This window comes from Pipra filicauda, unplaced genomic scaffold (assembly GCF_003945595.2).
Source record: "Pipra filicauda isolate LSUMZ 115617 unplaced genomic scaffold, ASM394559v2 scaffold58_size5111680_pilon, whole genome shotgun sequence".
Lineage (NCBI taxonomy): Eukaryota > Metazoa > Chordata > Aves > Passeriformes > Pipridae > Pipra > Pipra filicauda.
The window spans coordinates 631,610-653,617 of record NW_024104742.1 but is presented as its reverse complement, the minus strand read 5'-3'; the positions used below and the strand labels follow the sequence as shown (position 1 = coordinate 653,617).

Here is a 22,008-nt window from a genome sequence, read left to right as displayed (position 1 = left end):
CATGGCAGTTCCTCTCATCTCAGCTGGGTACTTTGGCCAAAGGTTGATCCTTCAGGTTGCAACTTCCACATGGGAACACGTTGATCATATGAGGACAAAGCCTGTCTGCCACAGTAGCTCACCTCTGGCTGGAGCCAGTGGCAGGGGCTCAGGGAAGCAGTGAGAATGGAGTGAGCAGGGGCAGTGCTTGCACTTGCCTGTGGGGATTTGCAGCTCACCTACTTCCTCAACCAGAGGTGCTGGTTTTATAAACAGTGTTTCCCAATGTTGGGGGTTTTTTCCTTCCATTAAACTGTCCAGTCACTTTTGGCCTGTAGCAAATAGTTCACCAGTTTAACTATACCCTGTGTAAAGAACTGTCTGGTTTTGTTTGTTTTGAACTTGGCACCTGCTTGTTTGATTAAAAGATCCTTAGTCTTTACATCGAAGGAGATGGTGAACCAGCATCCCTCACCTACCTCTTCCATCCTAGGCATTTACCTCAGCCTTATTATTTTCCTTAAAAGTACAGGAAGTGTCAATTAAAAAATAGTTCAGCCATTTCTAAGAGGAAGAATGCAGGAAGATGTATCATTTTGCCCTGCTAAAAAATATCATTTTGCTCTCTTGCTTTTGAGGGAGGATATGGAATGTGGTAAAGGCATCATCCTTGTTTCAAGGATGTGCCATTGTTGTCTGCTGGAGAAAATGCCCAGTTTTGCTGCATTACATGAAAATCTCCATTTTTTAACACTTAGTTGACACTGGCAGACTCTGGCAGTTGAATTCTCTAAATAATCCATTTGTACTGAAGATGCTCCTTGCTCCTGGTGTCTGGTAGAATGACTAAGCTGCCTCCTCTGGGGGAACCCAGAGCTGGAGAAGGCATTTGCCAGCGAATTCTCCTGTGGCATGGGGCTTCTGTCACCATGCTGGCAACAAGGGGAACCTCTGCCTTATGTCCTGGCACTCACCTGTGTCCACCCAGGCTGCAGGAGGCTGGAAATAGCCATTCCAGTGTGCAGAGACTACAGGGAAGGTTGGATACTACAGGAGCTGGAGAATGAGGCAAGACAAGAGGGATTCAGGCCATGGGAATGAAGGTAGTTGGCAGAAGTGGATTTACTATGGCACTGTTTCAAGTCCAACTGCAAAGCTTTATAATTTTAAATTGTTAACCAGATACAGAAATATCAAAGTCATAATAAGGGATTGACAAGAGGTACATCTATCTCCCATGTTAGTATCAGCAGCTTCTAGCAGCAGTGCTGGAAATTCTGCAGGTCCTAAATAAGCTGCCTCTAAGAAAAAGTGATTTCCCTAAGGCCCAAAATTAGAGACTGATTTATGTCAAAGAATTGAGAAATTATATTCTTACAAAAACATTTGAATTCTTCCTTTTACATATCTGATCTTCTCATTAAAAACATAAATATGCAGCTCTTTTTTCCTCAATCCCAGTCAACTTTAGACTTCCACAACATCTTTGGCAAGGTGTTTCAAACATAAAAATATGAAAGACATTGAATATTATCAGTTTATGATACCGTATTCCACTCTTATGGGATGACCCTTTATCCATACTGCTTGTATTGAGAGAAAGGTGCCACACAGGAGAATTGTGGAGTTGCCTCTAAATGCATGACATGGGATTGTCACCAAGAGCCCAGGTTAGCACCACACCAGCCACTCACCTTTGTGAAGGCACTGAAGGGTTCAGAATACCTAGATCCACCCTGATATGTAGAAACTGGGCATTATATTTCCTACACAGATATGTAAGCCTGCAGGGGTCTTTCCTAATGGTGAGTTTGCATCAGCTCTGCTGGAACCAGTTCAGACACCTGCTCCCTCCTTCCCTTGGCAAATCACTGTGAGGAGTCCCTGGAGTCCACAGCTGTAAGATGTAGTATTTTGCTGTTTATCACTCTAAGTAATTTCATTTTATTCACTCATGTTTGAAAGACATTTCTACCACTAGCTCCCTGCAGTCTTCTGATGTAAAAAAGAATTGTATTTTCACACCAGTGACACAAAAATAGTAGTTAAACACATGAAACAGTAGAAGGTCTGACTTGGGTCACATCACTACTGTGAGGCCCTGCAAGCTGTCCTAAGGGAATTATAGACACATTTTAAGCCTTGGAAAACAGCAGCAACAGGTATTTACAGGGCGGGCTGGGAGGGAACAGGGAAGGTCTTTCATACAGCAATATCAGCAACTGACCATCTGACTTTCTTGATGCACAAACTAGAATTTGCTAATTACAGAGTGGCACACAATATTACAGCCCTTTTCTTAGATGTTATGGTGCCAGTCTACCTACCTTCACAGCCTGGCTTGATGATTCAGTCATTACACGACCAGCTGATTACTTAAGATTCCCTGGCAGATCTTCCTCCCCTCACCAGATCATCCTGGGACTTTCTGAGTGAGTATGGCACAAGGAAGCATTGGTCTTTCACAGAACATATTGCTTTGTGTCTTTGTCACTGCAGTTCTCTTGGCCAACATGCCATGGGTGGGAGATAGCTACAGATATAATTGCTGTGGAGAGCACCTTATCACATAGCAATTGTCCTGCAGGAGCAGAAGGAGAACTGTCTTCAATAAATCTGCTACAGTCCCTTTCATGTTATATTAAGCTGCATGCAAGTCAGAAACACATACAAGGCCAAAAGTCTCAGTGTGGCCCCAAAACAGGAAGAATGGATTGGCAGTTAATACTTTCTGATACAAAGTAAATTAGTGCCTTCAAGAGGAAATCTGTAAGGGAGAGTATAAAATCAAGACAAGGCTGAGATAAGCAGTTAGTGGGAAGCTGGGGAGAAAAATCAAGGTAATGGATGGATAGAAGAAGAAAAGCAGAGCCTCAAAACCAGAAGAGGAACAGGGAGTCAGTAATGCATCAGCACTGTGAAACAAAAATCATCCTATTTCATTTGCCAGAAATCATGTTCTAAAGATTAAAAAGTAAAAGAAGTGATTTAAATATGTTTGAGCAGAATGAACCAGGCAGGGTTCAGAAGTGTGATGAGTGGATATTCATTCATTTATTTACTGAACCACTGTACATAATTAAGAAAGCTTTTTGTCAGTAGAAATCCCCCTTTCTTCCCAGAGGTTTAATAATCAAAAACATTTTTGAATTTAAGTATATGGTATAAACTTTCAGAAAATACTTACCTTAAACGTTCCACTCATTAAAATTAAGGTCTTTTAGGCTCCTAGGTAACTTAGATGTATAACTATCACACAGAAGCCTTTCAAAGTCATGGTTTTTTTTAAAAAAAAAGGTGCAGAAGAAAGTAAATATTTTAGTAGCGGTAATGGCTTAACAAACCGGCAAGTTGGAAAAAAAAATATTCCACCATAAGCCATGAGCCTGTCCTTAACAAACATCACTGTGAATTTGTTTTTTGGTTCAAACCGCAGTGAGTTAAGTATGGAAAGACTGCCTAACTTTGAAATTCTTGGCTTTAGCCTGTTTTAACACAACCTTACCTTAAACAGAGGTGTTTTGTGTTCCTTGCCACAGTGCAACATTCCTCTGAGTCCTAAGGGAGGGAGACTGCCTGCTGTCACATCCTTTCTGAAGGGACCCACCCTCTGAACGGGGTAGTGCTGGTAGCAATGTAACATCTCCAGCTTACCTTACTTTTTCTTGGCTTTTAGACCTAGAAACCTGTGAGTTTGAGGGAAGTCCTCATATACTCATGAGTATATTTGTGATGGACCAATGTGATTTCTATATTCTTGCTCAAAGGGGTGCAGGGAAGACCAGCGTCATAAAAGATGTCATTTTTAGCTTTGCTTAAATGACTGGCAAAACTTTCATGTAGAGGAATATGAATCACAGACATGAATAGGTGACTCACTCGTGAATGTCACCTAAAAACGCTGTTATTTTCCCCTCCCCAGGCCCTGGTAGAGTGTGGGGGGCAGCCCACCTCACCAGAGAAGCAGATGGTGGTGAGGGAGAGAGGTGTGTGTTGGGAGAGCCCTGCAGCAGCCGAGGGAGGCTGGGGAGAGACGGCCAGGGGCGGAAACCTTCCTGGGGAGGCAAAAAAGAGCCAACCACGCCAAACTGGGAGCTGAACCTCCACAGAGGAACTGGACTTGCCCTTGCCACCTTTGCCATAGCCGGCCACCTGGAGCATCCCTGAGACGAGAAGACATCACTCTTTCGTCACAAAAAGCAAGTAAATCCCCTGAAATACCCACTCAGATATTTGCACTCTGTGTCTCTGGAGTGCAGGAGCCAGGGGCACAGTCGTGGTGGTGACAGGGTGTAGAGGACACAGGGGCCAAGGAGTAGCACTGTGCCCGTGCAGGTGGGACCCCACAACAGCACCTGAGGGGTCCGGCACAGGACACTGGTGAGGCCACACCTCGAGTCCGGTGTCCAGTTCTGGTCCTCTCAATTCAGGAAGGGCATTGAGGTGCTGGAGCAGGTCCAGAGAAGGGCAACGGAGCTGGTGAAGGGTCTGGAGAGTAAGTGCTATGAGGAGCAGCTGGGGGAGCTGGGGATGTTTAGCCTGGGGGAGGCTCAGGGGTGACCTTATGGCTCTCTGCAACTCCCTGACAGGAGGTTGTAGCCAGCTGGGGGTCGGGCTCTTCTCCCAGGCAACCAGCGATAGGACAAGGGGACACACTCTTAACCTGTGCCAGGGGAGGTTTAGGTTGGACATTAGGAGGAATTTCTTCACAAAAAGGGTGATTAGACACAAGCACGGGCTGCCCGGGGAGGTGGCGGAGTCACCGTCCCTGGAGATGTTTAAGAAAACGCTGGATGTGGCACTCAGTGCCATGGTTTAGTTGGCACGGTGGTGTTGGGTCAATGGCCGGAGTCGATGATCTCAGAGGTCTTTTCCAACATAATAAACTCTGTGACTCTGACTGGCTGCGCGGGCCACCGCAGTCCCTGGCCCTGGGTGGGCTGACGCCGACGAGTCTCCACCGCCCCTCCCTCCCTCGCTCCGTGCCCCCGTGCCCCGGCCCGTGCCCGCCCGAGGGGGCGGGCGCTGTGACGCGGGGCCCGTGCGGCGGCCGCGGCTCCGCCCCGCGAGGCCGGAGCTGAGACGGAAGCAGCCGCCGCACAGCAGCCGCCGCCTGCAGCCGGAGCCCGACATGGCGCTCTGAGCCAGCCCCGGCCGCGCCGAGAGCCGCCACTCCGGGGGGCCCCGAGCAGCCGCCCCCGCGCCGTGACCGGGCAGCGGGGCATGGGCAGGGCCGCCGCGGGGAGCCCGGCGGGCAGGGGACAGCGGCACTAGCGACCCCCCGCCCGCCCTTCGCGCAGCGCAGCCCCGCGGCCGCGAGGTGAGGAGCCGGCGGCGGGCGGGGGCCGGCGGGCAGGGCGGGGAGGGAAGGAGGGAGAGCGCGGCCCGCGCTGAAGCCGCCGCCTCCCCGCCGCTTTGTCCTTCCAGGCCCCGCCGCCGCCGCCGCCGCCCAGGAGCAGGAGGCCGAGATCGGGGAGCAGCGGGCGGCGCCCGCCCGGCCGCCGCAGCGCCCGCCATGGCCCACTCGCCCGTGGCGGTGCAAGTGCCCGGCATGCAGGTGAGCTCCGCGCCGGGCCCAAAATGGAGGCGGCGGGCCCGGCTCCGGAAGCGGCGCTCGCGGCCCGCACCGGGCGGAGCCGCCGCCGGGGCGCGGGGGGCCGCGGGTGGGCTCCGACGAGCGGGGCGGGGGAGGCCGCGCTCGGCCTGGGGAGGAGCGGGGCCAGCTCGGGGAGGGAGGGAGAGAGCGAGGGAGGCGAGGGGTGCTCCGAGGTAACGGGAGGCCCCGGGGGCCGCGTACCTGCAGCGCCGCGGGGGCCAAGGGATTTCCCCTCCCTCCCTGCCCTCTTTGTTCAGGGGTGGCCGCGCCGCATCCAGGAGCACGTAAGAGCCTCTAAAACTGATTAAAGGCGAGATGAAGTTAATCGCAGGGTGTGTGGGTGCGCTGTAAATGACATACCAGGCGCGCTGGCAGGCGGACCTGCTGCAGGACTTCCCCACCGACCTGGCGCTGGGCCTGTAGCGCAGCTTCCCAGAGGACCTTGGGATTCATGGAAAGGTGGTAACTGCTGGGTCTAGTGGGAACGGAGTGCAAGGGAGCATAATCTGTCGGAAACCTGCGCTTCTCTTCACCTGGGAGTGAGGCCTGGTGCCATTTCTGTATGGTTGTTTTACCTGCCTAGGAAACAAACACGTTTGTATGTTACTGACTCTCATAGGAAAGGTGGAATATCTCTGAGTCTTCATTCTTACTCCAATGGACAATCTAATAGTAGTTTGGTGAGAGATCTTTATGAAATGTAAAGGAACTGAGAACCAAACTCGTTTCAGTGTTGATTTTTGCTTGTCAGATGCTGGCAGCCCAGTCTTGACCTATGTCTTAACTTCTGGGATAGTCATGCCTGTATAACAGCTGGAGTTTTTTTCAGTCCAAATAACATATAAACCTTTATGATACATCTGTGTGTGTGTGAGACAGGTACAGTAAAGAGTTCAGGAGGTTTCAGAACAGAAAGTTAAAATTTCACTTGGTGTGGTATCTTTATGACTTTTAGAAATTATAGAATTAATGTATAAACAGTATTTACATATTAATTTAGGCCAGTTAAAATACCAAGCCTTAAGTTTATCTTTACCATTTCTAATAATTTCTAGGCTTTCTGAAATTGGTTAAATTGTGGTCATCCACTGACTTTCTGTTTCTATATGAGGACACAAACCACATCTTCTCAGTCCCCTTGTTCCATGTGTCACAGTAACTTGTATTGGTACATCCTAAAGAAATTTTGTGATAAAAGATTTAGAGGCTTTAGCCTAAGCTTCTTTATTTACATCCCATGGCCTTGTTAGTGTGTTTGTATTTGAGAAACTTCTATTTCAACATTCTACTTTTGTCAGTTTCTTACTTTTATATCTGCTTAATGTGTTGCTGTCCTGTTTTCCATAGCTGTCCTGTCAGCACAAAAGGAACTTCAAATTATTTAACTGTTTTCCATTGTTATACCAATAAACTTTATCTAATAGTATACTTAGATCCACTAGTATTGTTATTAGTGTAATCCAGACCCCTTAACTTATATCTGTATGTTAAAAACATTTTTAAACTCTTTAGATATGTACAGATGCATAAAATTAAAATACATTTTTTTCCTTGGTGACTTCTTTTTTTTATGAAGACAATTACACAAGTCCCAAAAGTCTTAGAATACAGACAAATAGAATTTGGTGCAAAATTATTCTACTCACTCTTCTTTTAGAAAAGTCATAATACAGAGTGTTTTAATTAAAAAAAGCCTAAAACCATCACAGCAACTGTTCTGAAAGAGTGTGGTAGTCCAAGGGAGAAGAGTTGCTTCCTTTGTTTTGTTTTGTTTTTTCCTATCTGAGCTATTCAGTCAGGATCATCCAATGATGATAAAAGCATCCTGTCTTCTGCTCCATGTTAAAGTAAATGTGTGGTGACTGATTGAAGAAAAAATACATAGGTTCTTCTGTGATGGAAGATCTAATAGTGATGTTAAAACTGTCACTGTGGGAAAGTGCCTTTAATGTCAAACCCCTTGTTTTGTAGTCTGTTATTCATTTTATTGAATATAACAGTTGGAAACTGATTTTGTGAGAGAATGTATCACAGGTTTGACGTTTTCAGTTTTATTGTAATCTTATGCTTTCTCTTGCATTTTGTTATACAGAAAAAAGTATAAAGAAAAATCTGGAAATAAACATGTTATATAATTCCCATACTCCAAAAACAAGACTTAAGACAGTTTATCACCAAAGTATAACAGAAGCTTTTTTGACTGTTTAAAAGATTTTTTCATCTTATGAAGAGTCAGATTCCCTTTAAAAAAACTTGAACATGGAAAATTACAGAAAGTCACACAGAGTTATTTTGGTAGACTTGGAGCCTGACTTTGCCTGCTAACCCTGGCAGCAATGGCAGACCCAGAGGTAGTATTATCTGCTACCCTTATGAGTAGTTACAGAACAATTTGTTTATGTAGTGGTTACATTCTGTTTAACCTGTCCTGTGTCCCTAACAAAACCAAATTTTATACCTAACAATTCTTGCCTGTGCAAACAACTTCCTAAACACATTCATTTTCCTTGTTCCCTTGGAAAGGCTCCACTTGATCAGTTGTACAGTGTTAACGTACCCAGCTGCCAAACTTCTAAGCCCGTTCAGTAAGATCAAAGTGCTCAGTGTATGTATAAAATGAGTGCTCTGAAGCTGGGAATGATACCCCAAATTGTGGCATTTTACACAGAATCCAAGAGAGAGGGAAAATGGAAGGGATGATAGAGCTGTGTGAGCACAGTTTGCAGTGAGCTTTGTCAGATTGGAGCTTTTACTCAGTAACTTTGTTCCTTGGGATAAAAATATTCAAACTAGTTCTTAGTCTGGAATGCTTTGAGATCTCACAGTGAGAAACTTGTTCACCAGCACTATCTTCAAAGAATCCAGTTGAACTCATACAGAACATTTCTGGATATGGCTCGCGAGAGAGATGTTACAGCCCACCTGTGTGTTTTGCCAGCCCAAGTGCTGAAAACAGCCGAGTGGAGGTGTTGGACCCCTTTTTAGGAGTCCTGCACAAGTGCTTTTCTCTTGCCCAGCAGGCAGGATGCACAATTCACAGGGTTGTTTGTTTCAAGTGATCAGAACATTTAAAGTATGTCAGTCTTTTCAGATTGATGTGTTTCTGATGAACTTATGTTCTTGGCAACATCTCACACAGTACTCCAAAAGTACTTTACAAATAAAAGAGGCCGGAAACTGTTCACTTACAAGTGAGTAGCAATTAACCTTTCTGAGGTGGACAGTGAGGATACTTTTCAATGCATCAGCATTTAAATTTTCTAAACTGCTCTGGAAACTTGATGGAGGATCCCTCAAGTAATAAGTGCCTTTTTTAGGTGGTAGAGTTTTTAATGTATAAACTTTCCCTTTTCCTATTCTAGTTTGTTGTGCAAAATCTTAAATCTTTGAAATGCTGATTTCTTAACTGATGGAACTGTTGATTGTTCTCATTGGCGTTTCTTGTTTGTATGTGTGTTTTTGGAACCTGGTTTGGGGCTTTTTTTTCATTACCTCTGCTATCCTACTCATCTAAACACTTGCTGTTTCCTTTCTCATGGCTTTGTTGATATCTCCTGATCCTGTATGGCAGTAGTCTTGAGCACAGCCAGAAAGGTTGTTTAGACCTGATCTCCATCTGTTTTTGTTGGCATTCAGACTATCTTGCAATAAAGAACCTAACTTCCTCTAAAAGTGGAGCAGCCAGAAGCATGTGACCTGTCAGCCGGTGCACTCTGATTCACAATTGAGGGATTGCTTGATTAAATACAAACTTGGATGTCAAGGTGAGCTTTGCTCTCTGTGCTGCCAGTTAACAGAGTGGCTGTAGGGTACTGCTCACTGAGCAGCCTGAGCCTGGCAGCTGGAGAGTCCCTCCCTGCAGGATGCTCAGGGGCAGATTAGTTAATGCAGAGTTGGATGGGTATAGAAAGATTAAAGGAGAGGTAGCATTTAACTTTGTAAGTGGTCTTTTTCACAGACCTAGAAAAAAAAAATTCTCTTAAATTAGTGCATATGTATAAATAGACTGTTTGTGTGTGGTACCCAAAGCGAGTCTGGAAGTGTGCCAGATTTCCAGTAAACCTTATACATTGTAGTTACAAGACTACGACTTCTGTTAAGACCAACCAGTCTGTTACTGTCAAATACTTAAATGTTTAGAGAGTGGGCATTAGAGGAACTTAAACCTTTGGAGAAAGATCCATTCAGAGTTCTGTTGATTTATTCCTCTCCTAGGAACTGAGCTGTATGCTTCTACACTAGATTTGAAAAGGCTTTAAACTTTTAGTATTTAGAGACATGTCTTACTTAAGGGAAACTGGAAAGTCTAGCACTTGCACCACACCAGGAGACTTCCACAGTGCCCAGAAAACAGATTTTTTGTGATTAAACTGATGTGGACTATGGTATTTTGTCCAATTTCAATTCCCTGATTGGTACTTCAAGCCACAGTGCAGTCAGACTACAGGAAGACAGTGCTTTAAGACTTGTAGAGAACATGCCTGTTTGCTGCTTGAAGCAGATATGCATTAAAATATTTGTGGAATTCAACACTGCAGTTGTTCCTGGTTGTGCTGGGTATACAAGCTGTATCATATCTAACAGTAGATGGGTAACTCAGCTCGGACTTTATTAGCTGAACTTGGTTCTTCCATCTTGTGCATCACGATAAGTTACTCTGGTGACAAAGAAAAGTAGGGCTCAGTCATCCTTGTACTGCCTTAGTGTTATCAAAGGAGGAGAATAGACAGAGATCTGAAAAGTGTTTGATACAGGGGAGCTGTGGAGACATAATCACTGAGAATTCAGCAGGTGCTTTTATCAGGCTTAGAAGGAAAAGTCCATAGCAGTCTTGTACTAGTATTTTTTGTGCAGATTTTACAATTCTATAGACACATTAAGTGCTTTGACCTGAAATGCAGAGGCAAATCAGCTGAAGCTCGAGAAAGCACATAAACCAAACTCAGTTCTTCTCACTTCGACTTCTACCATTCTGTACAATCATACACTACCAGTTTTGAGCAGAGAATAATATCCCCCCAAGGGTAAAAACATTACATCTGAAACCGGATTTCTGACTTTTAAAAGGATATAATTGTTATTTTATTTTATAGTGCTTTTTTTTCTGTTGATTTTAACATTGAAAAAGCTTTGCACTGGCTGTTTTTGAACTCCAGTGTCTCAGCTTTACAAGTCCTGATGAAAGTTTTGGTTTGCTGTTCTCCTTTTCCTCCAAAAGGAGAATGTATAGCAAGTAATAGCTCAGTAATATATAGCATTTTTTTGTTAAAAATGAAACAAAATTTTTATTTTGGTGTTTATTTTGAGGGGAGGAATGTTTCCTTGTGTATAGAAACTTCAAAGGTATAGAAACAGCAGGAAGACTGAATGTGCCTCTGGAAGAGTACTTGTCCTATGGGACTGTGAAACATCACAGTGAGAGTAGACAAGAGTATTAGCCTCGGGTTTCATCTCTAAAAGTGAAAGGATGAATTTTAAACCCGGTAGTAAAAGTACCACTTGTTTGCTCTTTAGTGATTGCCTTCAGATTTAGAAAGAGTCTTGAACTCTTAAAAGTGATAAGAGACTATTGTTTTATCTTGTTTATTTTTAGGGACTGAATTTAGTAATTGACAGAAGAGTTCAGGAATGGATTTTGAGGGGATGAGGTGAAGATGAACACTACAAAGTTGGTTTTGAAATGCCTCTGCAGGAAGTAGTTCTTTGTCACATTGTGGTTAGTGGCTGTCATGTATATTGTCTTTTTAAAATAAAGAGTTGGTGAGGTATCTTATCATGTCAGGAGTCACTGTTCCAAATCCTGCTGTTTCTTTCTTACAATAATTGAAAATCAAATTCCTTTCTAATACTGCCTCATCAGTTTTTACTCTATTTAAAGAACTGTCATTTGTTCTTTAAATTTACACTTCCAGCAGTTCTTCTGGAACGAGTCTGTTCTGCTGATAGGTGAGGGTCATTGAGCACACTCCTTAGCTCTGAAGGAGAGGCTCAGATCTCATGGGAAGGATGCCCACCTAGTGATATTCACTGACATCTCTTCTGCCAGACGATTGCTAGCCAAATAAATTTGGCAAAAGTAACTCAGTCAGAGAAACTATTAATAGGGGAACTGACAAGGTAGCAGTAGCTTGCAGATCTCATTTTCCCTCATGTCTTATGCATGTGCTTTTTCAGAGATGGGCTATATTGACTGGGTCCATAGCTTGGGAAAGAGCATGGCTTCAACTAAATTCCTTCTTTATGAGGAAAACTTTGAAGAACTGCATGGTTGATTCTTGGAAGTAGCCAAGTTTGTGATGCTAAAATCTGGATTTGAATGGTATTGATTGAGGCAGTGTTTCTTGAAAAGCTTTGTGGAAGGATCTGCTGGGATTCTGCGTGAATTTTGTGTGCACTGATGAAGGAGAATGAGGAATGAGAAATGTTCAGAAGTCTGCAGGTTTTACACTTGAGCTGTGGAAGGGGGAGTCTGAGAGCCCAGAGTGGCTTCACTGTTTTCATGAACCAGAAGTCAAGAACCATGTGTTCAGTCCTGAAGAATGGGGATTTTTTTTCTGTTTCCCCCTGCTCCCCAATCTTTTGCAGACTTTCCTCTCAACTGGGTACTGTTATATGTTCTGAATATTTGAATAATGTTGACTGGGGGAGGATCAGAGGGTGCCTATGCTTTGCTAGATGGCAAGTTGTGTTTCAATGGAGGCTTCTGTGTTGGGAGCTGAATACAGAATAATAAAAACACTGTACAACTTGAAGTGACCATGAGTGTTGTAATGAGCCTAAATGTAAAACATTGAATGAAATAGATTGAATTTCTACTGATGTAAATCCATTAAAGACATACAGAGAGTTATGAGGGGGGAGCAAGATGTTCTTGCAGTTGATCTCTCACCTAGGAAGGTGTCATCTGGCAGCCGGTCTTAGCAAGAACGTTTTTACATTCCTGCACAGCTTTATTCTAGCCTAGTTGGCAAGAAGAATCCGATTCTTTTTTTTTTCCAGGGTGTTTCTTTTCCTCCCTTCCCCCTTCCCCTCGCCTTTTACGTAATGAGATGATTTGCCCTGCTATGAATGAGCTGCAAAGTAGTTGGAAAAGGAGTTTTCTAAAATGGACAGGTTGGTTCTGGCAGTGGAGGTTTCTTGCTTTCTTTGTAGCTCATTTTGGAGTTGTATTTCTGGGTTTGCATTGTGTGCTTTTTGTAGCTTCAGGTCCGGTATCATTGATATGATCAAGTGCCAATGTTCAAGAGGAGAGTTCAGCTTTCAAGCTTGTGGTCCTCTGACCTTGGGGAAGGGACAGAAATCTAGGATTCTAGTAGATTCTGGTGTGTTTACCTTCCTTTGTCCAAATGGTCCCTCCCAAAACTGAAGGAATGGTGTGATGTCCTCTAACTGGGGTCCCACTCGGCTTCATTGCAGGCAGTCATTGTGCCTGGAGACTTACCTGTGGTAAATAAACTTGTGGCCAGCTCTTTAACACACCCACACTGTGCGTAAAACTACTGTGTTTCTGCATTGCTTTAATTTTGTTTAGCCTGAAAATAAGTAGTGACTTCTTCAGTGGAGGTAGAGTTAGCAAAGATAACGTGTGGTATACTTGAGGTCTTGTTACTGCTTTTTAGTCTATGAACTGGAAAGTTAAGAACCTGCATTTTGTTGTTATTTTTGTTCTAGCTGGCTTATAGTAAAAGTTTAATCTTATTTACAGGAGAAAAATCTGTGTATCAAATTCTAACTTGCACAGAAGAAATGCTAAAATGACTTCTAAGATAGAGTGAGAAGGGCTGTCAAATTTACATAGCAGTTGCCACTTAGCTGTAGATGTTGACCCTTTAAATGTTAGGAAAATGGTTCAAATGCCATAATGATATAGTTTGTTGCTGGCAGAATTCTGACATAGTTGTTCCTTTAAATGGGTGTGGCAAAAATAAAAAAATTGTTTGTGTACTGATAAGCAGGCTGTGTGCTGAAAGGAAAGGCACAGTGCTAAAAGTAGGCTGCAGCCCATAAATGGTTATTTTTCCATATTCCTATTAGTGACTTTTGTAATCTCTCTGTAGATTGGGTTTTTCAAAGCAGTTCTTAAAATGGAGAGGTTACAAGTGTTTAGCAGTGAGAAATTGCAGTAGTCCTCTATGTTTTAATTCAGGTTAGTTCATTGAGGTGGATTAGTTATTCATTCAGTAGTCACTTGTCCTGCACTGTTAAACAGAGGAGATTAAATTTTTGGTGAAAGATCAGTTTGCTGAACTCTAATAAATGCAGAACAGAGTTTGAACACTTTGGGTTACCAAAACCTGTTGATTTCTTGAACTGATTTCTGTCTCCACTTCAAGATGTCCATCCTTCTAGCTAGGGAAGGTTCAGCCACTCATGTTTTTTTCAAATCATAGGAAAGAGGCACATAATTTGTGGTGGCTTCCCTCCCCCCTTAATTCCTCTGACTTTTTTGATGTGCCATGCTCCTTAGAGATGTGAACAGACTGAAGAATAGGCAGCTGTATGGAGTGGTTTGAGGATTTTTTTAAAAGATACAAGGTGGTTAAAAGGTATAGGTACACAGAAAGGAAGGTAAGTGGGAATCCATTTGAAGTGTAGGATATGTAGGATATTCAGCTACAGAGAAACTGTCATGAGAAATTTCTCTGCTTCCTTTCATCAGTGCAGAGGACTCTTTGCAAGTAATTGGCGTAAGTTTTTTTAGTTGCCTGTGTCAAAGAGCTAATCTTTGGGACATGTGGTGTTAGTGCTTTTTTTTGTGCTTATTTATGCTGTTTCCTAAGCTGCTTTATGTTGTGTTACCAAAGTGAAAGAAAAGCTAAGAATAGAGGAAATGAGTTCAGTGGTTTCCATTTTCAGCATAATGTACAACTGACATTGCTCACATCTGCCACAGGTCAGAGATGGTTTGAAAGTGAAGGTGATTCTTTCCTTAAAAATCTGAGAATGGGTGGATTTGAATGCTGATTTTAGAATTTTGATAGTCATATGAATTTTCAGGCAGCTCGCCTTATGGCTAACTTGATGAAAACAAAGCCACATGAGTTTTTGCTTGCTATTTTTGCTCTTTTATATTGAAGTTCTCCAGGTTCTCACTAAAAATGGCAATGAGTCTTGGTCTTGTCAGATAAGGGAGATATCCCATACAGGGTGTAACAGAGGTCAGGTCCCATTTAAGGGCAACAAAACTCAGATCTAGTTTTTACTACCTACTGAGTAAAAAAGCTTGTAGACAATGTAAAAGTCCGATAAAATCAAATTGTTTTGTTGTTAAAGTAATTTTCTCTTCAATATGTATCACAGTTACAGTAAATATTATCAAGTATCTACTGTCCTGATATTTGAGTCTTGAATAGAACTGCAGGGTAGCATCAGAGTTTAGTTCTGTGCCAAAGTAGCTGAGAAGCAGGAGTGTGTGTGTGTGTGTGTGTTCAAGACTGAGATGTTTACAGGTTCCACTCTTGTCTTGAATATCTGCAGGTTCATTTTTTGCTGGTTCTTTGTAACTAATAATGGATCTGCACCTGTTCCCTCTTCGACTTCAAAATATTTAAATTTTTATGTATACACACATGCCTATGGCACTTTTTCTGTGAATAACTTTAATTATAATAGGATTTTAAGCTAAAATTGGCAGAGGGAGGTGGTTAGGAGCTCTAGGAATTAAAATCTATCACTACTTGTGATGGCTTTGTTATAAAGAAGTAAAATGTTCCTTATGCAGATAAAATATGGAAATATATATGTAATGTATGTGAATATATATTGTTATATAATTTAATATGCATGGTTTATAATTAATGTGTTGTATATATATATAATACCCAAAACTACATGCAGATAGGGTATGGGAAGATATTCAACTAAGAATGTATGTGTTGATTAAGACATTACTCTGAAGAAGTACCGTAGCCTACCAGGTTTGCCAATCTTACTCCCTCTTAATTGTTTTTGTTTGTTTGTTTGTTTGTTTTGAGGGGGGTCTGAACAGTAAAGAAATTTAAGAGGTACTTTATTATCTGAGAGTAGATAAATGCCTATGAATGGACTGATTACCTGTGATTTCACTGTTAAACCCAGATGCAGTATTTTGTAAGAATCCGATAAATGCTGAGAATAGATAAAATGTCTTAACTTCTCATCTGTTTTATTATTTCGCTCATTGAATTTCATCAATTAATTCTTAAGACAATAAAAGATACCTTGGAGTTTTTACAGGTTACAAACTAAGCCTCATTAGTGCTATTTAATTTTATTGTTAGCCATAATTCAGACAATGGGACTTAAGAGAAAACATGCAGTGTGTGCTGGCGTCAGCAACAGTGTTGACACACATTTCTGATCTGGCATTTGAATTCTAGTGTAACTGTGAGGCTGCTCAACAGATTAATTACTGGGGTGGTTTTTTTGGTGGCAGGTTGTTTTTCACTGGGTTTGATTTTGGTTTAACTGCTTTACCCATAGCACAACCTCCTTCTCCTCACCCTTTCTCTGCAGGGTAAGAGAGGAGGAGAGATTCACTCAAGACCACAGGCTGTGCAGCTGTGCTGGTGAAATGGTGGATTTGTGGCTGTGCAGAGGGCTTGTGTTGTCACGCTCCTGCTGGTGCTGTTAGTCATGTTGGCGAGACCGGAGCTGGCATGTGAATGTGCCTGTGCTTGTCATACTTGTTGCTGCTTTTGTCTGTGGAAACCGACTTAGGGAGGGGAAGAGCAAGACATTCTCTGCCTGATTTGTCCAGTTATAGGTGTTATCTTTGGAGAGGTGATGATGGAGTCCATAAACTGTCTATTGTGTTGTTGCCATCTGCTGCCCAACAGACATGGCTTCCCATGGAAACCAGTATTTATTTAAAAGAAAAGAAAACCAGTTACTCATGAAGGCATCTTTCAAAGGTTCTAAACCTTTTCCCCATTCAATGATAGATCTGTGAAAGAACAAGGAATTGATGATTTTGCTCAGGATAATTAATAGTGTAGAAATCTTAATTTCTACCATGTTAGAAGGTTAGCTGGCAGCTATGTTGCACAAATTTACTGGTATATGTTGAGGGTGTGTATACACACACACTTTTATTTATATAAAATATATCTCAATCCTTTCCTATACGTTTGTTTACAAAGTAGTCTTTTAAAGTTTTTTTTTGTTTTTATTAGTTGTAGAAAAACATTCCTGTAGAACAATAGGCTGAAAGACAAGGAAATTAAGAAAGGTAGCAGCAAATCTGTTTCAAAATGCAGTCTTTGTTCTAAGGCCATGTTTTAAGTTACGCAGTGTTTAAGGTTTGATGTCTTTCCAAAGGACATTATTTCAATATTAACCATAGTTGGTCAGAAATACTTGTTCTTATCGAGTGTCCTACACTCCCTTGTCAGCTTCTGTGAGTAACAGAAGCTGTAAAGCTGACTTTGCTTACTGTGAGAGGATTTTCTGAGAATAGAAAGATGTGACTGTTTCCTCAAGTAGTGCCGCACAATTTGTTCTCCTCTGATGTCCCTCTGTTCCACCTCTCCTTCCTAGGGATGTACATGGAGTTCTGTGGTGTTGGGAAGTCCAGCCATGACTGATCTCTCCCTGCACTCCAGCACTCTCACCTAATGGCATTAGGAATTGCTGGAAGTTAAAATAACCTTCGAAGCTCTGATTCACCTGAAGTAGCTTGGGGGAGAGAATCTGTAGGCCTGGTTTGTTCTGTTGATGATGGTTAAGTGGGTGTGTAGGATGGAGTGATGTGCTTTTCCATTTTAGGAGCCCAGAGGAATTTTCTGCTTAAGGTTTCTCCCCAAGCAAATCCAAGTGTTGCCCTTTGAGTTGATCAGACATTTGTGAGGGGCTGGATTAGCTGAGTATGTCTGTGATTAAATTGCTTTTCTTTTATCTGACTGGAAGTGTTTAACAGGTCTAATCTCAAATCAACAATAGTGATTAGTTAAGCATGAATGACTCCTGAAATCCCAGTTCTAAGTGTGTCTTACATTGAAGCTAGTTTTTGTGAAGATGAGCGTTTTAGGGTCAATGAAAAATTTTGCCAGTCCTTTCAGCTGTTGTTTCTTGGAGGTGTGGTCTTTGTTTATTTTAAATGGAGAACTATCAGTTAATTGTTCCTGGTTGCAACTAATGCAGTTCAGGAACACTTCCTGATTCCTGGCTGAAGGACAGTCTGGCAGTTTAATTGGCAACTGGGAAAGGCTGTGTGGCAGTCGCTGCTGCCTTTGCCACACCTGTCCCTACAATAATTTTTTGAAATACATCTGAAAATAGATTTTAAAATCAGATTTTTTTTAAAAAAAAGCTTTTTAGTCGTAATGATGAAATGATGGGAAGAGCTGGTGCAGTGGTATATGGCAGTATGGTTATCTTTGGGCAGTCTGAAGATTTACTGGTGTTGTGGGACCTTTTTCTCTAAAAGCTTTATGAGCACCTGAAGCCTTCAGTCCTTTTCTTTCTCACTATAATAATATTCGTTTTCACAGGTTGCAGACCAAATAGCACTCATCCTCTCCTTTTTTTTATTTGCTTTGATTATTTGTTCATCTTTTAGGTCTTTCACTGTCTCTATCAACAGAAGGAAATACAAATTTTTTTACTAAACTCTTTCTCAGAATTTTTTTGTTTGTTTTTAATGGAACAGAATAGCAATGAGCTCATTACAGACAAAGGGGAAATTCCTCAATCTCCTTGTAATATGCTGCTCAGGACCAGCAGTGTGTCTTGTCTGTTTGCAAAATTTAAAAATCTTAACTCCACAGATCAGCATGAATCTGCTGTACTACTTGATGTTCCCTCCACTTGTGCTAGCAGAACTGACAGCTTGGTGTATATGAGCAGTGAACTGATTCAGCTGAAAATAAACCTGACAGATCATATGGTTAACTCTTAGCTAAATCTGTTTCCTGATTCATTTCACCATATTGTGGAATAAATTCTGGTTCTGGTAGAAGGGAAGAAGAGACAATAAGGGCCCAGTTGTAAGAAAATGAGGCTGTCCGTTCTGACCAGGTTAAAATAGTAATTTTTTCTTCCCAGTGAAGATTTTCACATGAATTTGCAAGAACACCAGTGTAAAATTGTTTTCTAGAGTTTCATGTTGATATTTGAGTATTTGGTTATGTAGGTAATCTGTGCTTTCAGTTGGATGTCTGTCTGCTTTCACCAAAACAGTCAGTTCTTTTGCAGCTTCTGAGTTTTGGAGTGCAGGAAAGATGTAAAGCAAAGCATCTCTTTCATATTTTCAAAACTTGCTATTGAATTAGAGGGCTTTTTTTGGCCAGTTGTTCCTTCATCACATGCTGATTTGTGCAATAAGTTGCCCAGTTCTGACAGTAGTAACGTGTTTAATTCTGTTGCTCTGCAAAGAATGGGCTGTTCTGTCCTCTTGGCATGTCTGTCTTACCTCTTCAAACCTCTTTTTCTGTAAACTTTCATACTGAAGTTCTGTGTATTTAAACTGTCGAGCATGTCATCTCTGTCCTTCAGAAGTCACTGCTCTGATTTTTGGATACATAAAGTTCTCTAAGCAGCCACGTGGCAGGCTTTATCTTGAAGGGGAAATGAGAATTTACTTCCTTTTTTTTCCCTCCTGACTACTTGAGTAGACCTGAGAAATTTAAAACATTTTTATTATACCCAGCCTGGTGATCTTGAGAATCACTGAACAGCAGGTTGTGCCTTCTTCTCCCAGCCACCCCTCGCTGTGTTACAGGGCAGGGAGCTGTGTTGGGAGCTGTGTCTGCCCTGGGCTGTTGGCCGGGTGGGAAGCCCGGCCTTTTCTGCCTGGGTGATGATGTTGGTGCTCCTGTGCCAGTAATTGCATTCCCCAGTCTATTGCACAGACAGGATTAGTGTTAAGAACAGCTCCATTCTTTCGTTTTAAAGGGTTGTTATGTGAGGAAGTGAAATGAGGTTTGTACCCGACTCCCTCTCTGGTGAGGCTCATTTACCTTTGACAGAGTTGCATAATGCATGTTCTGTAACTAATAGCTGAATTAGAAGTTAGCGTGCAGGAAATAAATTTATCTGATGCGACCCTTCTGGTGATGATAAATCTGGATGATGTGTTTCTTGGGAAGTAATGAGGGTTAATAACTTGGAAGTAAATTAAGTAACTTGTGCATCTTTTTTTTTACCTTCTTTTTTTTCTTTTTGTAGAACCATAGAGCAGACCCAGAAGAACTATTCACAAAACTGGAACGCATTGGGAAAGGCTCCTTTGGTGAGGTCTTTAAAGGAATTGATAATCGGACACAGCAAGTGGTTGCTATAAAAATCATAGACCTTGAGGAAGCAGAAGATGAAATAGAAGATATACAGCAAGAGATAACTGTTTTAAGTCAGTGTGATAGTCCTTATGTAACAAAATACTATGGATCATATTTAAAGGTAATGTATAGTATTGCACAAAGATTTGGTAGAATGCTGCTAAGAAAATCATCTAAACTTGAGGAATAGTTATCATGCCAACTTGACAATTTTTTTTAGTAGGTTTTTATTTTTCTTTGAACAGAGCTTTTAACTCAATTTTCCTCTTTTTGTTGCTTGCTCTTTGAGGTGGGATTTGCACAAAATTACTGGGGAATCGGGAATGATCAGAGTTGATAAAGGATTCCTTTTGCCATTGCTGCTGCTTTTGGACCTCAGTTTTCTCTCCTCCCTCCACAATCCCTAGCACAATTTTGTGGCCTTTCTGGGCAAGAAAAAAATACCTTCATAAAACCATTCCTGATATGGAAAGAAACCCTGCACCGTGTAGAGATGTGTTGGTAATTATGCAGCTTAGTAGGCCTGAGACAAAGTAAAACTGACATCAGCAGAGTTATGTAACCCCTGTGTGAAAATATTATCTAAGGCATAATTTAAAAACAAACAAACAAAAATGAAAACCTGCAGAGATCCAAACTGTTGAGTAAGACTTTTCAACTTGCAAAACTGTCCACGTACAATCACCTTAAATAATGCTTAAATGTTTTGCACTGCAGACATGTTTTAGATGATTTTAAAAAAACCTGAAACTATTTAAAAAAAGCTAAAGTGTTAATCATAGTTAGAACTATATTAAATGTCTGGGGGGTTATTTGCTTGCATTTGGGATCTTGTTGGGTTTGTTTGTTTATTTGTTTGTTTGTTTGCTTCAATTTGGAGGATTTTTTTATTGATTCTGGGGGGGGTTGAGTGGTTTTGTTGTTTGGTGTCCCCTTCAGGATTTATGGCTTATTAAGGTGTGAGTTTTTTGATGTTCTAAAGACAGATCTCTGATAAATGTTCCTTATGTCACACTTGTGCTGTATCTTTCAGTGATACATAAAAGTATTTGCAGAATTTATTTACTTGTGTTCTTTGTAGATTTGGGTTTTTTTCTGTTTAGATTGCCAAAGTATATAAGACAACTATAGTGGCGTTGTGTTTACTATGTGTTCTTTTTACCCAAGTAAACATACAAAATTGTCACTCATATCCCACCTTTGCTTCTTTTTACTGGGCTCAATCAGTGGGATTTTTGTTTTGTTTGTTACTAAGTAGTAAAGCTCCAAGAAATAGTAGAATTTACTTTCCTGAATCACAGTATGTTAGAACAAGACAGCTCTTCTCAAGATAACTTTGAATTTACCTAACAATGTTCCTCTGGAGCTGTGCACAAATGGTACTGCAGATCCAGACATGATCAGTCTTTTTTACAATCCTTTATTTTCTGTGATGAGCGAAGTCCTAGATATTATCCCCCTGAATATCCATCAACTTCCTGTCAAATATTAGATCATCTTGATACTGCAGTACTCTCCTCACCACTGTGTGAGTTCTATTTCTATTCTAAATGGATAAATTCTGAAAGATTAATGCTGATCTCTTGTTTACTTTTCACACTTGTAATGTTTTTGGGGAAGAAAAGTTTCTGTGCATGGTGCTTGGGGAAGTGTTTGTGGACTTTTGGTTACTAAATACCAAAGCAAACCCTTAGTGCAAAGGCATTCATGTTACCTACAACAGTTACTGATATTTCTTAGTTCTGTAATCTAGATTTGGTTTAAATCTTTAAATTTGATAGGTTTTACTTCAAAGAAAGTACATCTGAGACCATGCGTTGGCTTCAGGTTTTTCATGTGTGCCTCAGTTCATCCAATTGAACTGTTAATGAACATTTTCTGTTGTAACTTATTCTGGTTTTTTAATCAATCTTGAGTAAGCAGATCATTCTTGTCATCAGTTTGTAGTTAGTTTGAGTTTTCCCTTTGGCACGATCACATATTTGATAGTTACAAGTTGTTTCTGACTAAAACACAAAAGAAGAGATGTTAATAGTGAGGGAGTTCCAATTGGAAGCATTTCAGATGAGAGATTTTATTTTTGTACAGTCAATTCTATACACTCTGCAGCTTGACAGTTTCCTTGCACTTCAGGATGCAAAGGCAGCCTTGTGGGGATGGAGTGGCCCAGTCCCAGGG

General features: G+C 41.5%; 1 protein-coding gene across 1 annotated transcript in view; it reads left to right on the top strand.

Annotated features, from left to right (window-relative positions):
• Nucleotides 1–5,049: 5,049 nt before the first annotated feature.
• The window catches only part of STK26 (serine/threonine kinase 26), a 28,924-nt gene continuing 11,965 nt past the window's right edge, over nucleotides 5,050–22,008 (top strand). Inside the window, exons 1-3 of the mRNA XM_027746535.2 lie at nucleotides 5,050–5,299; nucleotides 5,407–5,536; nucleotides 19,721–19,951. Coding sequence (XP_027602336.1) covers nucleotides 5,495–5,536; nucleotides 19,721–19,951 — 273 coding nt within the window. The 5' untranslated portion in view covers nucleotides 5,050–5,299; nucleotides 5,407–5,494. The remainder of the gene's footprint in view (nucleotides 5,300–5,406; nucleotides 5,537–19,720; nucleotides 19,952–22,008) is intronic.